General features: G+C 42.1%; 1 protein-coding gene across 1 annotated transcript in view; it reads left to right on the top strand.

Annotated features, from left to right (window-relative positions):
* The window catches only part of LOC122555635 (scavenger receptor cysteine-rich domain-containing protein DMBT1-like), a 68,805-nt gene that overhangs the window by 9,961 nt on the left and 37,284 nt on the right, over positions 1 to 21,560 (top strand). The window contains exon 3 of the mRNA XM_087993943.1: positions 14,753 to 14,821. Within this exon, the coding sequence (XP_087850069.1) occupies positions 14,753 to 14,821 (69 nt within the window). The remainder of the gene's footprint in view (positions 1 to 14,752; positions 14,822 to 21,560) is intronic.

Raw genomic sequence — 21,560 nt, 5'->3', positions numbered from 1 at the left:
TATGAGAACGTTTCAGACTATTATCTAGTGTCTGCAGCAGAGGTTTGAAACAGGTAAGTTGTGGTCCTTAAGTTTCCATCCTGCAACACATTCAGGTCAAATATGGAAGTGAAAATTTTGTTACAGTGAGAATGGTTGTGAAATAAGCCATTATACAGCGGGAGAGGGAGTACTTAGCTGAGAGACCAAAAATATAGTCCAACTGGAATTAAAGAATAAAAATAGGATTGCTAAACTACTAGGATAACCTATATAGACCACCAAATAATATGGAGGAGCAAAATTTAAGCTACCATGAATAAACATCAAGAACCAGCTAGTAGTGGCAATGGATGACTATAGTGAATCTATATATCAGACTGGAATATTGAGGTGGAAAATAAATTAAATTCCTGTGATATTTATGAGAGGCATTTCTTGCATGGTGTGCTGTTTTCCCATTGAAGAAATAAGAAAATTAGATCAATAATCTGGAATGAATTCATCTGTGAAACATGTTTACTGGGGAAAATCTTGTTGATAATAATTAGCACAATTAGAAGTATACAGTGAAGGAAATAGAAAAGTAATGAAGAGGATTGATAAGACCATAAGACATAGGGGTGGAAGTAAGGCCATTCGGCCCATCGAGTCCACTCCGCCATTCAATCATGGCTGATGGGCATTTCAACTCCACAAGCGGTGAACATGATCTATATGGACTTCAGTAAGGCGTTCGACAAGGTTCCCCATGGGAGATTAGTTAGCAAGGTTAGATCCCATGCAATATAGGGAGAACGAGCCATTTGGATACAGAACTGGCTTGAAGGTAGAAGATATAGGGTGGTGTTGGAGGGTTGCTTTTCAGACTGGATGCCTGTGACCAGTGGTGTGCCACAAGGATTGGTGCTGGTTCCACTGCTTTTTGTCATTTATATAAATGATTTGGATGTGAGCATAATGGATATAGTTAGTAAGTTTGCAGATGACAACAAAATTGGAGGAGTAGTGGACAGAGAAGAAGATTACCTCAGATTACAACGGGATCTTGATCAGATGGGCCAATGGGTTGAAGAATGGCAGATAGAGTTTAATTTAGATAAATGTGAGGTGCTACATTTTTGAAAAGCAAATCAGAGCAGGATTTATACACTTAATGGTAAGGTCCTGGGGTGTGAGTTCAGGTTTATAGTTCCTTGAAAGTGGAGTCACAGATGGATAGGATAATGAAGAAGGCGTTTGGTATGCTTTCCTTTATTGAGTACAGGAGTTGGGAGGTCATGTTGTGGCTGTACAGGACATTGGTTAGGCCACTTTTGGAATATTTGTGCTATTCTGGTCTCCTTTCTATCGGAAAGATGTTGTGAAACTTGAAAGGGTTCATTAAAGATTTACAAGGATGTTGCCCGGGTTGGAGGATTTGAGCTATAGGGACAGGCTGAACAGACTGAGACTGTTTTCCCTGGAGCGTCGGAGGCTGAGGGGTGACCTTATAGAGGTTTATAAAATCATGAAGGGCATGGATAGGAAAAATAGACAAAGTCTTTTCCCTGGGGTCGGGGAGTCCAACACAGAACAGGCCCTTTAGCCCACGATGTTTTGCCGAGGTTTAATCCTAATGTAAAATATAATAACTTAGCCTACACACCCCTCAACTCACTGCTCTCCATGTGCCTGTCCAGCAGTCACTTAAATGTCCCTAATGACTCTGCTTCCATCACCACCGCTGGCAATGCATTCCATGCATTCACAACTCTGCATAAAGAACCTACCTCTGACATCTCCTCTATACCTTTTCCCTAATATCTTAAAACTATGACGCCTCATACCCGTCCACACTGCCCTGGGGAAAAGTCTCTGGCTATTGACTCTATCTATTCTCCTCATTATCTTGTATACCTCGATCAGGTCTCCTCTCTTCCTCCTTCTCTCCAGAGAGAAATGTCCGAGCTTTTTCAACCTCTCTTCATAAGGCAAGCCCTCCAGTCCAGGCAGCATCATGGTAAACCTTCTTTGCACCATCTCCAAAGCCTCTGCATCTTTCCTATAGTAGGGCGACCAGAACTATACACAGTATTCCAAGCGTGGTCTCATCAGGGATTTGTAGAGCTGTAGCAAAACCTCGTGGCTCTTAAACTCGATCCCCCTGTTAATGAAAGCCAAAACAAGATATGCTTTCTTAACAACCCTATCCACGTGGGGGACAACTTTGACTAATCTATGTAGTTGCACACCCAGATCCCTCTGTTCCTCCATACTACCAAGAATCCTGTCTTTAATCCTATATTCAGCATTCAAGTTTGACCTTCCAAAATGCATCCCTTTGTATTTATCCAGGTTGAACTCCATCTGCCACTTTTCAGCCCAGCTCTGCATCCTGTCTATGTTGCACTGTAGCCTGCAATAGCCCTTGATACTATCGATGACACCTCTAACCTTTGTGTCATCTGCAAATTTACTAACTCATTCCTCAACCTCCTCATCCAAGTCATTTATAAAAGCTACGAAGAGCAGAGGCCCAAGAACAGAACCTTGTGGGACTCCACTCAACAGTGAAGGCAGAATAATTTCCATCTACAACCACTCTCTGCCTTCTGTCAGCCAGCCAATTCTGAATCCAGATGGCCAAATCTCCCTGTATCCATACTTCCTGACTTTATGAATGAGCCTATCAAGGGGAACCCTATCAAATGCCTTGCTGAAGTCCATATACACCTCTTCAAAGAACTCAATAAGATCTGTGAGGCATGACCTGCCCCTCACAAAGCCATGCTGACTGCCTTTAATCACACTATGCTTTGCCAAATAGTCATACATCCTATCCCTCATAATTCTTTCCAAAACTTTGCTGACCACAGACGTAAGATTGACTGGTCTGTAATTGCTAGGGATTTCCCTATTACCCTTCTTGAAAAGAGGAACAACATTTGCCTCCTTCCAATCCTGCGGTACGACTCCTCTGGAGACTGAGGAGGCCAAGATCTTCGCAAGTGGCTTAGCAACCTCCTTTCTCACTTCCTGGAGCAGCCTAGGATAAATCTGGTCTGGCCCTGGGAACTTATCAATCTTAATGTTTTCCAAAATTTGCAGCACATCAACTTCATCAATCTTCAACTGGTCAAGCCTGTATCCCAGCTCCTCAAAGTTCTCATTCACAACAAGGTCTCTTTCCTTAGAGAAAGCTGAAGCAAAATACTCATTTAGGGCTTCCCCTATCTGCTCAGACTCCACGCACAAGTTCCCTATGCTATCCCTGACCAGTCCTACCTTCTCCCTGATCATTCTCTTATTCCTCACATATGAGTAAAATGCCTTTGGGTTCTCCCTGATCCTATTTGCCAAGCCTTTTTTATGCCTCCTCCTGGCTCTCCTCAGTCCAATTCGGAGCTCCTTTCTAGCAAGCCTGTAATCTTCGAAAGCTGTGCTAGATCCTTGCTTCCTCCACCTTACATAAGCTGCCTTCTTCCTTTTGACGAGAAGCTCCTCTGTTCTCGTCATCCTAGGATCCTTAATCTTACGCCTTCTTTCCTGTCTCAGAGGAATAAATGCCTTCATCACTTGCAACACTGCTCCTTAAACAGTCTCCACATATCTGCTGTGCCCTTTCTGTGGAACAATTGCTCCCAGTCTGTACTTCCCAAATACTGGGAAAAGCACAGCAGGTCAGGCGACTCTTTGGTACCTTCTCCCCAGCAACTCCCCTCCCCCCTCCAATTTATCTCTCCACCCTGGAGGCTCCCTGCCTCTATTCCAGATGAAGGGCTTTTGCATGAAACGTCGACTTTCCTGTGCCTCGGATGCTGCCTGACCTGCTGTGCTTTTCCAGCACCACTCTAATCTAACCTCTGGTTTCAAGCATCTGCAGTCCTCACTTTTACCTACTTCCCAAATCCTGTCTGATAGTGTCATAATTTCCTTTTCCCCAATTAAATATCTTCCCTCCGTAAATGCTCCTTTCCCTAACTAAGGCTACGTTAAATGTTAGGCAGTTGTGATCACTGTCACCAAAGTGTTCTCCCACCACCAGATCTGACACCTGTCCTGGCTCATTGCAGAGCACCAAGTCCATAATGGCCTCTCCCCTCATCCGTCTGTCTAGATACTGAGTAAGGAAGCCCTCCTGAACACACCTGACAAAAATGGTTCCATCCAAACCATCTGCACTTAGGAGGTTCCAGTCGATATTGGGAAAGTTGAAATCACCCATAATTACAACCCTGCTCCCTCTGCATTTTTCCAAAATCTGCCTGCCTATGCATTCTTCAATCTCTCTACTGCTGTTAGGTGGTCTGTAGAAAACCCCCAGTGAGATGGCTGCTCCCTTGCTGTTCCTGATTTCCACTCATATTGATTCAGCAGACAGACCTTCCTCAACAACTTTTGTTTCTGCAGCTGTGATGCACTCTCTGATTAGCAATGCTACACCCCCTCCTCGTTTCCACCCTCCCTGTTCTTTTTTAAATGTTCTAAACCCTGGAACATTAAGCAACCATTCCTGCCCCTGTGAAACCCACATCTCCTTTATGGCCACAACATCATTTTCCCCAAGTACTGATCCATGCTCTAAGTTCGTCACTCTTATTTCTGATACTCTTCACATTGAAGAAGAGACACTTTAACCAATCCCTTTGTTTCATCACATGAGAAACCTTCCCAATAGATTCACTACATCCTGTCACTGCCCCATCTGCATCTGTCCTCCTCTCAGATATGAGGCTCTGATTCCCACCCCCCTGCCAATCTAGTTTAAACCTCCCGACCTATTCAAGTATGAAGGTACTAAAGTCTGTAAATTGGAAAGAAACCAAAATGACAAGGTCCATGTGAAAGAAAAGTGAAAGGCAACTACGCTGATGATGTAGATTCCCAAGAAACTGGAAGAAAATAACATTGACTGTTCGTGCCTTCTGGCCTGAAAATTTTGTACTGAAAGTAAGACAAAAGAGCTACAGTAATCTTAATATCATAATACAACTGAGGACTATCTTGAATACATGAAGGACTACTGACATCTAAAACGGCAATACTAATGTCCAAGAGAGAAAATGGAAATGTATTTCTGTCTCAGACATGGAAGTTTATAAGCCTCAATAGCACCCGATGTACTGTTGAGGATATTTGCACCGGCATTAACTGGCGAGATATGTCCTGCCATACTCACACCAAAGAGGAAGAATAATTCCAATTGAACAATTCTCTTCCGATCAATCTACCTTGATCTATGAATAAATCAATAATGAATCACCAAGGCATTATCTGGATTCTGGTAAACGCTTGGGCTTTACACTTGGAGTCATAGAGTCATACAGCACGTAGTCCCCAATCCTTCGGTCCAAGTCGTCCATGTCAACCAAGTTTTCCAAACTAAACTAGTCCCACTTGCCTGCGTTTGGCCATATCCCTCTAAACCTTTCCTATTCATATACCGGTCCAAATGTCTTTTAAATGCTGTAACTGGCCCTGTATCTGTCACTTTGTCTGGCAGTTCATTCCACGTACCAACCACTCTCTGTTGCCCCTTGGGTCCCTTTTCAATCTTTCTCATCTAACTTTAAAAATATTCCCTCTGATTTTCAACTCCCCACCTTAGGAAAAAAACTTTGCTATTCACCTTATCTACGCCCTCATGATTTTGTAAACTTCTATAAGGTCACCCCCTATACTTCGTATGCTCCAATGTAAGAAGGCCCATCCTCTCCAGCATCTCCTTACAATTCAAATCCTCCAGCTCAGGCAATATCATTGTAAATCTTTTCTGAACCCTCTCCAATTTAATAATATCATTCCTATAGCAAGTTTAAAATCACACAACACCAGGTTATAGTCCAACAGGTTTAATTGGAAGCACACTAGCTTTCGGAGCGACGCTCTTTCATCAGGTGACGCTCCGAAAGCTAGTGTGCTTCCAATTAAACCTGTTGGACTATAACCTGGTGTTGTGTGATTTTTAACTTTGTACACCCCAGTCCAACACCGGCATCTCCGAATCATTCCTATAGCAGGGAGACCAGAACTGTATACAGTTGTTTAAACATGGTAGAATAAATTAGATGAATTGAAAGTGATGAGCTGTGACATCAGGGCCATATTCAAGGAGCCTCTATCAATGAATCCTAATAGAATTGAAGTTTGTTGAAATTGCTGAAAAGTTTTGTTATTTGAAGCCATACCGAGTGCAAATTAAGTTGGCTTGGTATAATTGGTATAATGTACTCACTTATACACTCCCACACACATCCTCTCACAGACTTAAACACCTTTACACTCACACTCACACATACACTCACCCTCTCATAGACACTCATAACTCCAACCCCCCACCGCAACCACCCCCCTCCACACATACATACGTACACATATAAGTTTGTGGGGTGAATTTGTACTTGCAGAATTACATTTTACTTTGCTCCAAAAATGCATGAATCCATGTAAGATTCTGTAAATCCGTTTTCTTAGATTAGAATCAGTCTGACCATTGTGGCACAGACAGCCTCACAGGGAGTTAACACCTTCAATACCTTATCTGGGCCGACATGACACCAATTGTTAAACTGCCCTTGAGAATGTAACTTTTAAAAAACGTTTTGCGATTTACATATGAAAGAAATAATCCGGGTCTTTTTCAATACATAATTTCAGTTACATCACACTAAACTTTTGCTATAAATTCAGTGTCGTACAATCTTTTCTCCACAATCACCTGATGAAGGAGAAGCACTTCGAAAGCTAGTGCTTCCAAATAAACCTGATGGACTATAATCTGGTGTTGTGTGATTTTTAACTTTGTATAATTGAAGGCCAATAATCGTTGTTTCAATATCGCTGCAAGAGTTCCTTACAGTGTATCAGGCCATACATTCTTCAGTTGCTACAAAAATGATCTCTACATCAGACTGTGATGCGCATTCACTGATTTAATCGTGTTAAATTCACTTCATACCGCCCAAACAGTTCAATATATTTTGTAAGCAGGAAACGTTGAGCAACACTCAACCTTTAAGCTGCACAAATACCTGACAAGAATCATCTCGCACAGCAACGAATTTGTCGAAACATTTATAATATCCCTCTTTGATATTCAACGACATCACTGTCACCGAATCTTTCACTATGAACAAACTGCGTATTACCATTCACTGGAAACTTAACTCTACTCGCCGCATGAATACTGGCGCTGTTGGAACAAGTTAGGGACTGCAAAACCAGGAGCAAGTAATTGTCCTCAAAGCCTGTTCGCCGTCGCTAAAGAATGTGAAGTAATCACGGAATATCCTCCTCTTGCGTCCACAGTCTAGAATGCCGAAACAAGAAGTTCAAATTAACTTTTTTGGATTGACAATCCACCATTACCTTTATCAACCATTATCTGCCGTGGATCACTGATACACAGTTACGCTCGTGTGTTCCATCCACCAAGGTATACTACCCTCACCTCTTCAAGGCATATTCGGCAGCGCCAACACTTGAAAAAGGTGGCAAAGAATCCGATGCAAATGGAAAACATATATTTTTGCAATGAGTTCTTGCAATGTTCGATGTTATGCCTCAAATTCCATTTCGGAAATTCAGTCAACCTGAAATCTGGCGGGTCCTTCTAGATATATCCGTTAAGCGCCACTGCCTTAAGCGCTCCTTAAAAGGTAGGCAGCACGATGTCTCCCAATCCAGGGACCCGGATTCGATTCCTGCCTTGGGTGACTGTCCGTATAGAGTTTGCACATTCTCCCTGCGTCTGCGTGGGTTTCCTCCCACAGTCCAAAGATGTGCAGATCAGGTGGATTGGCCGTGCTAAATTACCCACAGTGTTGCATTGGTCAGAGGGAAGTGGGCTACTCTTTGCAGGGTCGGTGTGAACTTGTTGGGACGAAGAGCCTGTTTCCACACTGTAGGGAATCTAATCTCATTTGTTAATTCGAAGCGCATGGCCGAGGGATTTGTGATATTTTCGACAAAAGTATTGACCAGACCTTAATGGTCCGGTCATCCAACTTCGGTCAATTTATGTTTTGGTCCGGTCATCCAACTTCGGTCAATTTATGTTTTGATGATTCTAAGTTTGTGAAAATATCTCAATGAAGCGTGTTAACAACTGAAAGCTTGTCTGACTAACAACTTTTCATCAAGCAAACGCACAAGGAAACAGCCACACTGATGATAAATAAACAACAGAAAATAGGGTGGGCCATTGAGGGAAACAGGCGGAGAGAGAAAACAGGTTTGTTCAGTAAAGGGAGCCAAACTGGGAGCCAAATAAGCTCTGAAAATAAATTAGGACAGAGATATAACGATACATAGTTAATAGGACACAAACCAATAGATCTGAATGTCGAGAAAGTAAGATAATGCTGATATAAACATGGTTCAAGAATTCGATGAGGTGTGCACCTCTTTCAAAGGGTAAAAAGCGTGTAACATGCAAAATTAGATGAATTCAACAGGCCAATTTTTTTGGTTAATTGAAACATCTGCCCAGGATCCGCAATTGGAACATATTTTAGACTTCAAAAACACTTTCAATCAACAGATCATAACACCTTAGGACATACTTTCGAGAAACTCGTGCGTCTGGCCCAGGGACGTATACGATTACTGGGTCTTATAAATTTGCTTTGATTGCTGAATTATTCGGATTTGGAATAACATGATTAACACCTGGTTGCGTTGCCACATTGTTTAAATCTGTCTGGTTGTTTTTACCGAAACATTTGTACCAGCGGATAATCAGATTCCAAAGAACTTGCTGAGGCCGCAATTCCTGAGCAGATCTTAAAATGTAAATTAAACAAGATAGTGCCTGAACTTAGTTGTTTCAACACGCATATTAAACGACAGCTTTCTGGATCCCACCAGTCATTCCCCTCTGAGACACTACCTCTATTTTTGCACTTTTCACAAATAGTAAACTGTACAATCCTTCCTTTCTTCCTTCTTTTCTCTCTTTCTTTCTTTCTCATAAATGATTGTACCTGACAGGATCATGGGATGGAACATAATATGCATCTTAGCATGACCTCTTTCTCTGGCTGGGCGCAAACGTCCTTCATAGAATGGAGGTGATTGATTTAATTCTTCGCCATGTTCTACGTAACTTTGTATGAATCATAGAACATTGAAGAGACCGTTAATGAACATAATTATATCTAATCCTCCGATGGTTTTCAAATTTGAATCGTGGTCCGAAAACTGTCGAATTATTTCGAGCTCACCTATACACCTCCTCTCCTCCCCACCCCCATCCCCAATCCACGCCCATTGCTATCGTTTTGCCTAATTTGGTTAAAAGCATAGACAATTCGTGCATCAATTCCAGTACCCTCGCTGAAACAGAAACTGAGGAAGTGGAATGAATAACCTATTTCCTCTGGATAAGTAGAACGGCTGCCGGGCGAGAGCCACACGATCGTTTCACCGAGTTGAGCTGCAGCTATTCGCTGTTCTTTGATCAGATGTTTCTTCATGTCTCTGGAGTACTCTTGCCATGAAATGCAGCACCTGGGGATATTCGTGCTGATTCTACACGTTTCTTTGGGTAAGTAGATCACAATAGTACTGTCCCGAAATCTGGAAATGGTGCTTTACCTCGGCGTGGTTTGATGCATTCCAATCATTCGCATACAACTCGTCATTGTTTGTTAAAATAAGGTTCAATTTAACGGTGGATATTTAAAAATTCCCAACATTGCACTGCCCAAGACAGAGGCGGACAGAGAGATATCATCCAAATTTAACAGTATATATTTCCGCAATAAGGGGTTTTGGTGATTGCGAATTTCCTGCACTGATCACTCGAAAAGTTTCCAGAAACTCTTCACCTGAGATAGGATTAAGACATTTCAATCAATGTCTTAATCAAACCGCAATTCCGCTCTGGTGGCTGAACGTGCGGAGAGTTTACTAACCATATTCATAATTATATTGTAAATTGAGATTCCAGCCAGTTGATTAAATCAATTAAACGTTAGAGGATTCTCATTTAGTGATTGTTCACTGATATAGAGAATAAATGAACAGCAAAAAATAACGTTTATCCATGCTGTTGTTACTGCAGTTTTATGTCGTGAATTTGTTTTTTAATTTATTAATGCAAACCACAGAGTATACGAGAAATAGATATCAGTAAAAACCATATTTAGTCTCATGGTTTTGAAAGAACCCTCCACTTGTAAATATAATTTCATTATATTAACCTGCGTTGACGGCAACAAGCAAGAAACTTGTTAAAGTTAAAGCACAGTGGTATGTTTAACTCAGAAAATGATGAATATTCGCTCCGTTCAGTTTTCCTCCGATAATGAGACTTCAAGCAGCACAATACGTTCAATAATTTGGATGAATTGAATGTTGCGACGATTCCGCTGGGAATATTTTGTAGTTTTGACTGCCGGGACGAGAGCGTCTCGTCGTTTTTTTGGATCCGCGGGAATTTGACAGCTGCCAAGTTACTTAAAAAAGTGTAGTAAAAACTTTTTCTGCATATGTATTTTTAAGAACGCCAAGGTGAACATAAATCCCTTTCACGGGGAAGCAGGACATCGCAGAGGGACTGAACTTTTTTTTCTGAGTCAGTCTTCACTGTAGAGAATATTAGTAGACTTTTCAAAAATATGAAATAATCAAGGGGCAAAAGATTGCGGGAGGAAATAAACACAACAGCTATCACTCCAGAAAAAGTACGAGCGACACGAATGAGTGTAAAGGTGGATAGGTCCCTGGACTTGATAGATTGCAGGCTAGACATTAAATTAAGTACCGACCAAGACTATGAATGCACTGGTAGAATATTCCAATAATGCCTGGAATCTGAAAAAAGTCCTAAAATGATTGGAAATTTATTTCTACAACACCCTTATTCAAAAAGGGAAACCAGAACTGGGAATTATAGGCCAGATAGCTGAACTTCTGTCATTGGGATAACATTCTAGGCTATTACAGAAACAGGTAATGTGTGTATAAATACATAACCCAATCAAACAGATTCAATATGGTTTCATGAAGGAGAAATAATGGCGGACAAATTTACCATAATTCGCTGAGGAGATAAAAGCGGGATAGATGACGGGGAACCAGCAAACAAAACATATTTGGATTTCCAAAAGATGTTCGACAAGGGATCACACAAGCTAATAGGATAAGGCCCATGGTTTGGGGGTAATATATCAGAATAAAAAGAAAAAAAACTAATAAAAGACAGAAGACCTGGACAAAGGCAGGTATTTTCAGGACCAAGTGTAGTGGCACAGAGATAGTGCAGGAGCTACAATTAACAAAGACGTGGATGCTGGAGTTAATGTACTATCACTAACTTTGCAGATGCGGTTGTTACACCATTAGTTACACCACTTTTGGAACAATGTATGCAATTCTAGTCTCCCTTCTGTCGGAGGGCTGTTGGTAAACATGAAAAGGTTCAGAAAACACTTACATGAATGTTGCCAGGATTGGAGGAATTGAGCTATAGCGAGAGGCTGAATAGGCTAGGGCTGTTTTCTCTGGAGCGTCGGAAGCTGAGCGGTGACCTTACAGAGGGGCATGGATAGGATAAATAGACAAAGTCTTTTCCCCAGGGAGGGGGAATCCAGAACTAGAGGGCATAGGTTTAGGCTGAGAGCGGAAAGATGTAAAAGGGACCTAAGGGGCAACTTTTTCACGCAGAGGGTGGTGCGTGTTTGAAATGAGCTGTCAGAGGAACTGGTGGAGGCTGGTACAATGACAACGTTTAAAAGGCATCTGGATGGGCACATGAATAGGAAGGGTTTAGAGGGAAATGGGCGAAGTGCTGGCTAATGGGATTAGATTAATTTAGAATACCTGGTCGGCATGGACAAGTTGGACATACGGGTCTTGTTTCCCTGCTGTACGCTCTGTAACTCTATGACAAAGAAAATGAAATTGAGGATTATTTGTTCAGCAATAATCTTGTTACGGAGCAAAGTCATTGGGTCGAATATTTCTCCTATTATCTTTCATGACCTTCTATGCTGTTGCATTTTGTCCACTTGTACCAATTTTGTTCTGATCTTCAATTTGTGCAAAGAGCAATGACCATTATGGAATTGAAAAGCAAGCGCATTCATGGGGCGTGCGGGTTCAGATAAGGGCACAGGACGCATGGAAGGGACCGTGTTCCACAGACTACAATGTTCCAGGAAAATAGACTGGCGGTGTATTTTCGATCTTTAAAGTAGAGTACCAGAGGACATCAGATAGGTGGACCGTCACATACCATCATTTCCAAAGGAACACAATATTCCACACGATGTAACTTCGCCTGCAAATTTAATATTTTCAAATTGCTTCGTAACTCAATACTTACTTGATTCAATCTCTGAGCCAACCGTCCATCTTTTAAAAGTGATGAGGTAGTTTATTTTTCTGGTAACCAACAGAAATATTTCAAACGCATTGATGGTTAAGTTGGATTTTGGGCGGCCTAGAAAATTGCCTGTTCTCGGAAAGAACACACACAAACAAAAACAGGCGAAATCGAAAGGAGCATTCAGCACGCGATCACGGTAATTACGATGACATTTGGGGTGAATTTGAGACTTGGCGGGGCCTTTGCCCTTTTTCCTACTTCGAGTTGCTTTTTTTTAATCTTTGAGCAAGCACTTGACGAGTTTTAACTGGAATCATGATCGAGCGAAGCACAAAGACACGCTGAATAGCAATTTACGAAGAGTTTGAGGTGAGTGCTTGAAAGAGAAAACGGTGTGAGATGTGGGAAAGGGTGTCAGAGTGGGACCAACTGAATGCTCTCCAAAGCAGATTTAATGCATCGAATGGCTTTCTGTATTAAAAGATATTTGGAATCTGTCCAAGAAATCTAGGCGGCACGTTGGCGCAGTGGACAGCACTGCAGCCTCCCAGGGACCCAGTTTCAGTGCCAGACAATGTAGAGTTCATATGTTCAACCCGTGTCGACATGGGTTTCTGCTGGGTGCTCCGGTTTCCTCCCACAGTCTGACAATGTTCAGGTTCGACAGATTGACCATGATTAATGTGAACTGAAGTGAACTGGGTGGGATGCTCGAGGTTCGGAGAATTGATTGGGCCGAATAGCCTCTTTCTGTACTGCAGGGATTCCATGAAATTAAAATATGACGTCAGAAACTCCTCTAACACCGAGAGAGTGAACCTTGTATATTTTTGTGGTATTAGGAGACATGATTATAAGCTAATGAAATGTTTAAATTCATTGTTAAACCGGAAGAGATTCTATTAAAAATGGCCTGTGGTAAAAAAAATAAAGCCACACTGTGAGAGGCCATAGAAGAATTCGCCTTAAACAGAGAGAGTGGAAACCAACCAGAAGTGAAGAGGAAAATAACTTGAGGGAAAGTAAGTGAAACAGTTACAGATACAACGGAGAAGAGATGCACCTGGTGTAATATGTGCGGGCGAGAGATAACGTATAAAACATAATTTTAAAAAAACTGCAGCCTGCACAGTAAGTAGTGGTTAGTGCAACCCTATTAGGGAAATCTGTCGCTGCAGGCAATCAGTGCGTTTGGCAACAATCCAACTGGATCCCTGCTGTTTTCTTTATCGTTAGTTTAGACAGATAAGGAAAATCCAAAAGGATTAAAAGCCTCTTCAAATTCACGATGACCCTTTTTTTCTACTGGATTATAAAAGATAACTCTTCGCCCGACGGCGCTACATATTGGAAACCAAAACAGAAATTGCTGGAAAAAACTTAGCAGCTCTGGTAGCATCTGTGGAGAGAAATCAGAATTAATGTTTCGGGTCCAGTGACCCTTCAGAATCTTCTTCAGGTTTCCAGCATCCGCAGTTCTCTAGGTTTTATTTTTTGTTTGGCGCTAGATATTGTGTGGCTGTACTTGAGCATCGTACTATAGATATCAAATCCAAACAGGTTTATTCTCACAATTTTCGGTTCGAGATAAATTTCATCTGGGACATAGCCTTCGTGATACCATTGTGGAGAGCAGATTATGGACCTTTAAGTAGGTTCAGGGAGGACAAATAAAGCAAAATATTTATGAGGCTGGTTTTGGACTTGAAAGATATTCAAGCTCATTGATTCTAAAGCAAGCAGTTAATTTCCTACGTATCACACAAAACTGAGAATACACGTACCCTCAGAATCCTACCACACCATCTTTTGAAAATTTCACTGTACTTCTATTTGTTTTATTGGCAAAAAATAGGGATTGCTGACAAATTACCGTGGTGTTGTAACCATAAGGTGTCATATTGTTAAAATGACAAGACTTATTCTGGACAGCAGAAAAAATTACCAGTTACGGTTTTTGAAAATAAATGTATATTTAACTTCCTGACTTGGTTCGATGTGATAAGTTGTGTTTCGGAAGGAATGTGTTCGGATCGCCTTTATTTGCGCAGTCCTAGAATTCCTGCGGACTCACAGCCCTCTGTCTATAACTGACTAGCGAGGCCGCAAAGGACACTCCAGTTTAAGTAATTATTTATAGTTTAGCACGGGCCTCACTGACATTATGACGGGACGTTATGGTATCTGCTTCAGATTTCGACCAAGATGGAAAAATGCGAAAAAGTACTAACTGAACAACTCATAAAGTTCGAACGCAGACTCAATCAACAGAATACTCTCCCACATTCTAATATTCTACAATTCTATTGCGTATATGGAACATTTATCGAAAATTTAGGGCTTGAGAAACTACACAGCTAAAAAGTGCATTTCTTGATGCTATACTGATCATATTCAAACATTTAACACCTCTAACCAATCGCTATGAATTTTCACTATCTATTTCTTATATTTCAGCCTCGACAATTCGATCCACGGTACAACCTTCCAATCAAAATGCTACAGTTGATGCACAGAATGAAAAAGGTAGACTTTTCTAATGTTTAGAGCTAAATGCAAAAGTACCACGTACTGGAAAAAGAACGGATCGTTAGTACTGATTTTACAATTACTGCTGACAAGACATACATCACCCAACTCATTCCTTAAGCAAGCATTCGATATTCACGTATGCTGACAGCTTAATCTTAAACTGAATTTATTGCTTCGATATAATTTAGTCATTAAGCAATATTTTAATTCGTGGTGGTTCTGAAACGTATCCTCTCATTAAATCATAGTGAGCTCCTGATACACATATTCAGAGTCTAACCTAAGGGTCACTACGCCTCAGGCGAAGGGGCGAGGTTGAGAACGCAGGACCGAAATAATGATACCTGCCGTTCATCCAACTGAGACAGCCTACACCTTTAACCCTTATCTCTATCGAACCTTACCTTTATACACTGCGCGTTATTTTTAACCAAGATTTGGGGCAAGAAGTCAAGATGTTTATAATTGTAAGACCCGATGATCATCAGGGACGCATGACAGACTCCAGTTTCTGTGTGATTACGTTGCAGAAGTATCATAATAAAATGCAGTGCCAGATGAAATTTATTACTAGAGCCAGCTATTATCTATTAATATTCAAACTATTCGGTTGGAAAACTAAAATGGTTAATTACACCGTGTATGCAGCTTTGAAGTTTGCCGACTGATGCTCAGGTATATGCAGATAGCTACACATAAACTTCACAATGATAGAAAATATATATTACGTTATTTTGCAATAGAGATTATTTTTTGGAGTACAAAAGGCAAGATGACTGACGTGTACCATTCCTTGAGTTTTGGAACTTTATCGAGTCGACGCCCAAAGAACCCTTGCTGAGGTCCTTTAAATACCGCGAGAATTCGGTTTAATCTCTGCCTCTTCCGCGGGATTTATGAATGAGCTTTCTCATGTGAAGAATTGGGATGCTGGTGACACAGCGCCCGTGTCTGTCCTTCAGTGTGGTCCAAAAGACTGTCACAGTTCGCTTAAATAACCATTTCCTAAATCTCAAAGACAACATGTCCTGCATACTTGGTGTGCCCTCATAGCAAGCCTGGATGAATTTCTTTCATCTTCTTGCTAATATGCTATTTACATTGGAATCTAAAGAGCGGTCTCAAATCTGTTATTTTTTTTTAATCAATACACTGATGTCAAAACAATACAATAATATCAGGAAATGCTCACGATTCTTCGACGTTTAATGTGTTCACCATGAACTCTCAAACGGACATCACAGAATGCAGGAAATCCTCAAGGACGAAGGTGCAGAGCCAGAGGTGGTGGTACATGTCGGCACAAATAATGTCGGGAAGAAGAGGAAGAACATACTACAGCGGGATTTCGGAGAACTAGGAAGAAGGCTGAAAAGCAGGACGTCCAGGGTGGTTATCTCCGGTTTGCTTCCAGTTCCTCGGGCTGATGAGGCCAGAAACAGGGAGATAATGGACTTGAACGTGTGGCTGGGGAACTGGTGCAGGAAGTAAGGATTTAAATTCTTGGATTACTGGAGTATGTTTTGTGGTAAGCATAAATTATTCAAGAGAGACAGTTTGCACCTTAATAGGTTGGGGACCAGCATTCTGGCAGGCAGGTTTGCTACTGCAACACAGCTGCGTTTAAACTAAGTAGCGGGGGGGGGGGGGGCAGGCGACAAACTGGATGTTTAAGAAGGAAATTGAAGGGAAAGTTAGAACAAGGGAAGTCAATAAAGGCAACTATATCAATGAAGCAGAAAACTCAAAAAGGGATCATGCTGTAAGGTTGAGTGAAATAGTAGTTGATGGGAAGGGTGAAGACAGTAACAAATTAAAAATACTATATATGAATGCACGAAGCATTAGAAATAAGATGGATGAGCTTGAGGCTCTTTTGGAAATTGGCAGATACGATATTGTGGGGATAACTGAGACGTGGCTTCAAGTGGACGGGGCCTGGGAAATGAATATTCAAGGCTACACCTGCTATCGTAAGGACAGACTGGCGGGCAGAGTTGGATGGGGTGGCCATGTTGGTAAGGGATAATATTCAGTCCCTTGCACAGGGGGACCTAGAATCAGGGGATGTAGAGTCAGTGTGGATAGAGCTGAGAAATTCTGAGAGTAAAAGGACCCTCTTGGGAGTTATCTACAGCCCCCCATACAGTAGTCTGGATGTCGGATGTAAGTTGAATCAGGCGCTGAAATTGGCCTGTCGCAAAGATGTTACTACAGTTGTTATGGGGGATTTCAACATGCAGGTAGACTGGGAGAATCAGGATGGTATTGGACCTAAAGAAAGAGACTTTGTGGAGTGCCTCTGAGAAGGATTCTTAGAACAGCTGGTGCTGGAGCCTACCAGGGAGAAGGCAATTCTGGATCTGGTATTATGCAACAAACCAGAATTGATCAGGGACCTCGAAGTGAAGGAGCCATTGGGAAGTAGTGACCATAATACAATAAGCTTCAATCTGCAATTTGAGAGGGAGAGGGTACAATCGGAAGTGACAATATTTCAGTTGAATAAAGGGAACTATGAAGCTATGAGGGGGGAACTGGCCAAAATTCAATGGTGCAATATCTTAGCAGGGATGACAGTGGAGGAACAATGGCAGATATTTCTGTGTATAATGCAGAAGATGCAGGATCAGTTCATTCCAAAAAGGAAGAAAGATCCTAGGAGGAGGAATGGGTGGCCATGGCTGACGGAAGTTAAAAAACATATAAAGTTAAAATAGGAAAAAGTATAACATAGCAAAGAAAAGTGGGAAAACGGAGGACTGGGAAGCTTTTAAAGAACAACAGAGGATTACTAAGAAGGAAATTAGATTACATTACAGTGTGGAAACAGGCCCTTCGGCCCAATAAGTCCACACCGACCCGCCGAAGCGTAACCCACCCATACCCCTACATTTACCCCTTACCTAACACTACTGGCAATTTAGCATGGCCAATTCACCTGACCTGCACATCTTTGGACTGTGGGAGGAAACCGGAGCACCCGGAGGAAACCCACACAGACACGGGGAGAACATGCAAACTCCACACAGTCAGTCACCTGAGTCGGGAATTGAACCCGGGTCTCTGGCACTGTGAGGCAGCAGTGCTAACCACTGTGCCACCGTGCCGCCCTAATACGCAGAGAAAAAATGAGGTACGAAGGTAAACTGGCTAAAAATAAAAAGGAGGATAGTAAAAGCTTTTTTAGGTATGTGAAAGGCAAAAAAATGGTTAAGACTAAAATTGGGCCCTAGAAGACAGAAACAGGAGAATATATTACGGGGAACAAAGAAATGGCAGAAGAATTGAATTGGTATTTCAGATCTGTGTTCACTGGGGAACACACAAGCAGTCTCCCTGAGGTAACAGTGGCTGAAGGACCTGAACTAAAGGGAATTTATATTTGCCAGGAATTGGTGTTGGAGAGACTGTTAGGTCTGAAGGTTGATAAGTCCCCGGAGCTTGATGGTCTACATCCCAGGGTACTGAAGGAGGTGGCTCGAGAAATCGTGGATGCGTTGGTGATTATTTTCCAGAGTTCGATAGATTTCAGATCTGTTCCTGTAGATTGGAGGGTGGCTAATGTTGTACCACCTTTCAAGAAAGGTGGGAGAGAGAAACAGGAAATGATAGACCAGTTAGTCTGATCTCAGGGGTGGGAAAGATGCTGGAGTCAATTATAAAAGATGAAATTACGACACATCTGGATAGTAGTAACAGGATAGGTCAGAGTCAGCCTGGATTTATGAAGGGGAAATCACGCTTGACTAATCTCCTGGAATTTTTTGAGGATGTAACTCTGAAGATGGATGAGGGAATCCAGTAGATGTAGTGTACCTGGACTTTCAGAAAGCTTTTGATAAAGTCCCACATGGAAGGTTAGTGAGCAAAATTAGGGCGCATGGTATTGGGGGCAAAGTACTAACTTGGATTGAAAGTTGGTTGGCTGACAGGAAACAAAGAGTAGTGATAAACTGCTCCATTTCAGAATGGCAGGCAGTGACCAGTGGAGTACCACAGGGATCAGTGCTGGGACCGCAGCTTTTTACAATATATGTTAATGATATAGAAGATGATATTAGTAATAACATTAGCAAATTTGCTGATGATACTAAGCTGAGTGGCAGGGTGAAATGTGAGGAGGATGTTAGGAGATTACAGGGTGACCTGGACAGGTTAGGTGAGTGGTCAGATGCATGGCAGATGCAGTTCAATGTGGATAAATGTATGGTTATCCACTTTGATGGCAAGAACAGGAAGGCAGTTTACTACCTAAATGGAATCAATTTAGGTAAAGGGGCAGTACAAAGAGATCTGGATGTTCTTGTACACCAGTCAATGAAGGTAAGCATGCAGGTACAGCAGGTAGTGAAGAAGGCTAATAGCATGCTGGCCTTCATAACAAGAGGGATTGAACATAGAAGCAAAGAGGTTCTTCTGCAGCTGTACAGGGCCTTGGTGAGACCACACCTGGCGTATTGTGTGCAGTTCTGGTCTCCAAATTTGAGGAAAGACATTCTGGCTATTGAGGGAATGCAGCGTAGGTTCACGAGGTCAATTCCTGGAATGGCGGGACTACCTTACGCTGAAAGACTGGAGCGACTGGGCTTGTATACCCTTGAGTTTAGAAGACTGAGAGGAGATCTGATTGAGACGTATAAGATTATTAAAGGATTGGACACTCTGGAGGCAGGGAACATGTTTCCGCTGATGGGTGAGTGCAGAACCAGAGGACACAGCTAAAAAATACGGGGAAGACCATTTAGGACAGAAATGGGGAGAAACTTCTTCACCCAGAGAGTGGTGGCTGTGTGGAATGCTCTGCCGCAGAGGGCAGTGGAGGCCTAGTCTCTGGATTCATTTAAGAAAGAGTTGGATAGAGCTCTGAAGGATAGTGGAATCAAGGGTTATGGAGATAAGGCAGGAACAGGATACTGATTAAGGATGATCAGCCATGATCATAATGAATGGTGGTGCAATCTCGAAGGGCAGAATGGCCTACTCCGGCACCTATTGTCTATTGTCTATTGTTCCAGAACTTCGGATTTTGCATTTCAAAGAGACCGTGAGCGAGATGGCGCACTTGCTGCAGTCAGTGTCCACATTTTATGAACGTATTCTGCATTTGAGCTGAGAGGAGGAAAATGAAATGAGATGCGAACACAGTAGAGCTGTCTTTTTTTCACACATTTGCACAGCAATGTTCGATTTTAGCACTGAGAATACAAAGTTGTGATACTGGGGTCTTTGAGCGTGTGCGTGATGTTTGCAGAGCGGGGTGAACTCACTGCTCTTCAACGCAGGTTCCTGGCGCCGTGAGGCAGCAGTGCTAACCACTGCGCCGCCCTTTGAAAGGGACTCAAAGTGACTAAAGATGAGAAATTCTACGAATAAGGAAAAGCCAGGGCAAATATAATAACAAGTAACAGAAAGTAAAGGTAGCATAAATGAAAGAAAATGAATACCAAGTAATCCAGCTCAATCGAAAACAAAGTGAACTCGAAGTCATGGACCCTACTGGTTTTCTAGATGACCATCGTGCAAGAAGTGCTGCCATCTACAGAAACGTGAATCCTGCATTTAAAAGCGGATGCTCAGGCCCTTTAGTGAGCAGCGGTAGTTTTCCTGTCCCAATTACGACTTACACCAGAGGGGTGTAATAACATCTCTGAACAAGTCGTTTGGCGAAAACATTACATTGTTAAGAAGTTGAGATTACCTCCTTCCAAACCATTTCGGTTCCCCGCTGCCCACCCCCACAACCCCCCCCCCCCCCACCCCCACCTTTCTCACATTTAATGGCTTGCATTGCCCTTAACAGGCCTTGCACACAAAATAATTAATCGGAAAACATGAGTGATTTACTGGTGGCGGTTAATGGATAGAAATAAAGTGAACGTGATTAGGTGATGGTAAAAAAACATACGTGTGATAACATTTTCGATTAAATACAAAAAGGTGAGGCTGCATTCACGGTGGCACATCCGCAAGGTGGACAGTTCTTTGTATTATACATTTAGTGACCTTTGAGGCAGTCCAAGAGTAACAGAAATGTGCATCGGGTATCTTCTGAGGTCCTGCTCACAAATGGGCTTTTCCTTTTTGAAGCTGATGAGGGCGCTTGTTCCTCAGTAGCCTGCTGTCAGAGCCACGCCATTGTACGGGAAGGAGGAGGAACAGCAGAGCAACAATAACTAAGAATTGGTTAGACAGAGGAATAGACGGGCATTTCTATGGCCATAGACGTGACTCCATGATATATTGTCTTCCGACTGTCAGGGTCAACGATATTCTAGATCAGGGTCAGGATTTTTTTTCTCGGAGAAGCTGAACAATCAGGTGTTGTGTTTCGCAAAGCTTGAGCATCAAGGAGGAAGTGGACCCTCAATGAGAACTCAGGAAGATGTTAGAACATTTGCATGCATGGCCTCATATTTAGTAATGTGTCACATTCAAATGAGTATAGAAAAAAGGTGATAAAGCATATCAATTCCCCGCTTGAAAGATGGAGGAGGGAGGATGCAAGTGGGAGGCGTTGCAGTTTCTTACAGAACTGTGACTGGCTCTGGGGAAGGTGGCATCTGTAGAAACCAGAAAGATTACACCCATCTATTGCTAGGTTGAGTTGCTTGGAGAATGGTTTGATAATGTTTTTGGCAGGTTCTCAAAATAACTTGGAATGATGGCTGATGCCAAGAAAGAATATTAGAGAAGGTTACTAGTGTTCACAAACCATTTAGAATGACAGATG

The sequence above is a fragment of the Chiloscyllium plagiosum genome, unplaced genomic scaffold (genome assembly GCF_037043375.1).
Source record: "Chiloscyllium plagiosum isolate Xiang-an unplaced genomic scaffold, Cpla_swu_hap1 HiC_scaffold_13, whole genome shotgun sequence".
NCBI lineage: Eukaryota > Metazoa > Chordata > Chondrichthyes > Orectolobiformes > Hemiscylliidae > Chiloscyllium > Chiloscyllium plagiosum.
This window is presented reverse-complemented; position numbering and strand designations above follow the sequence as displayed.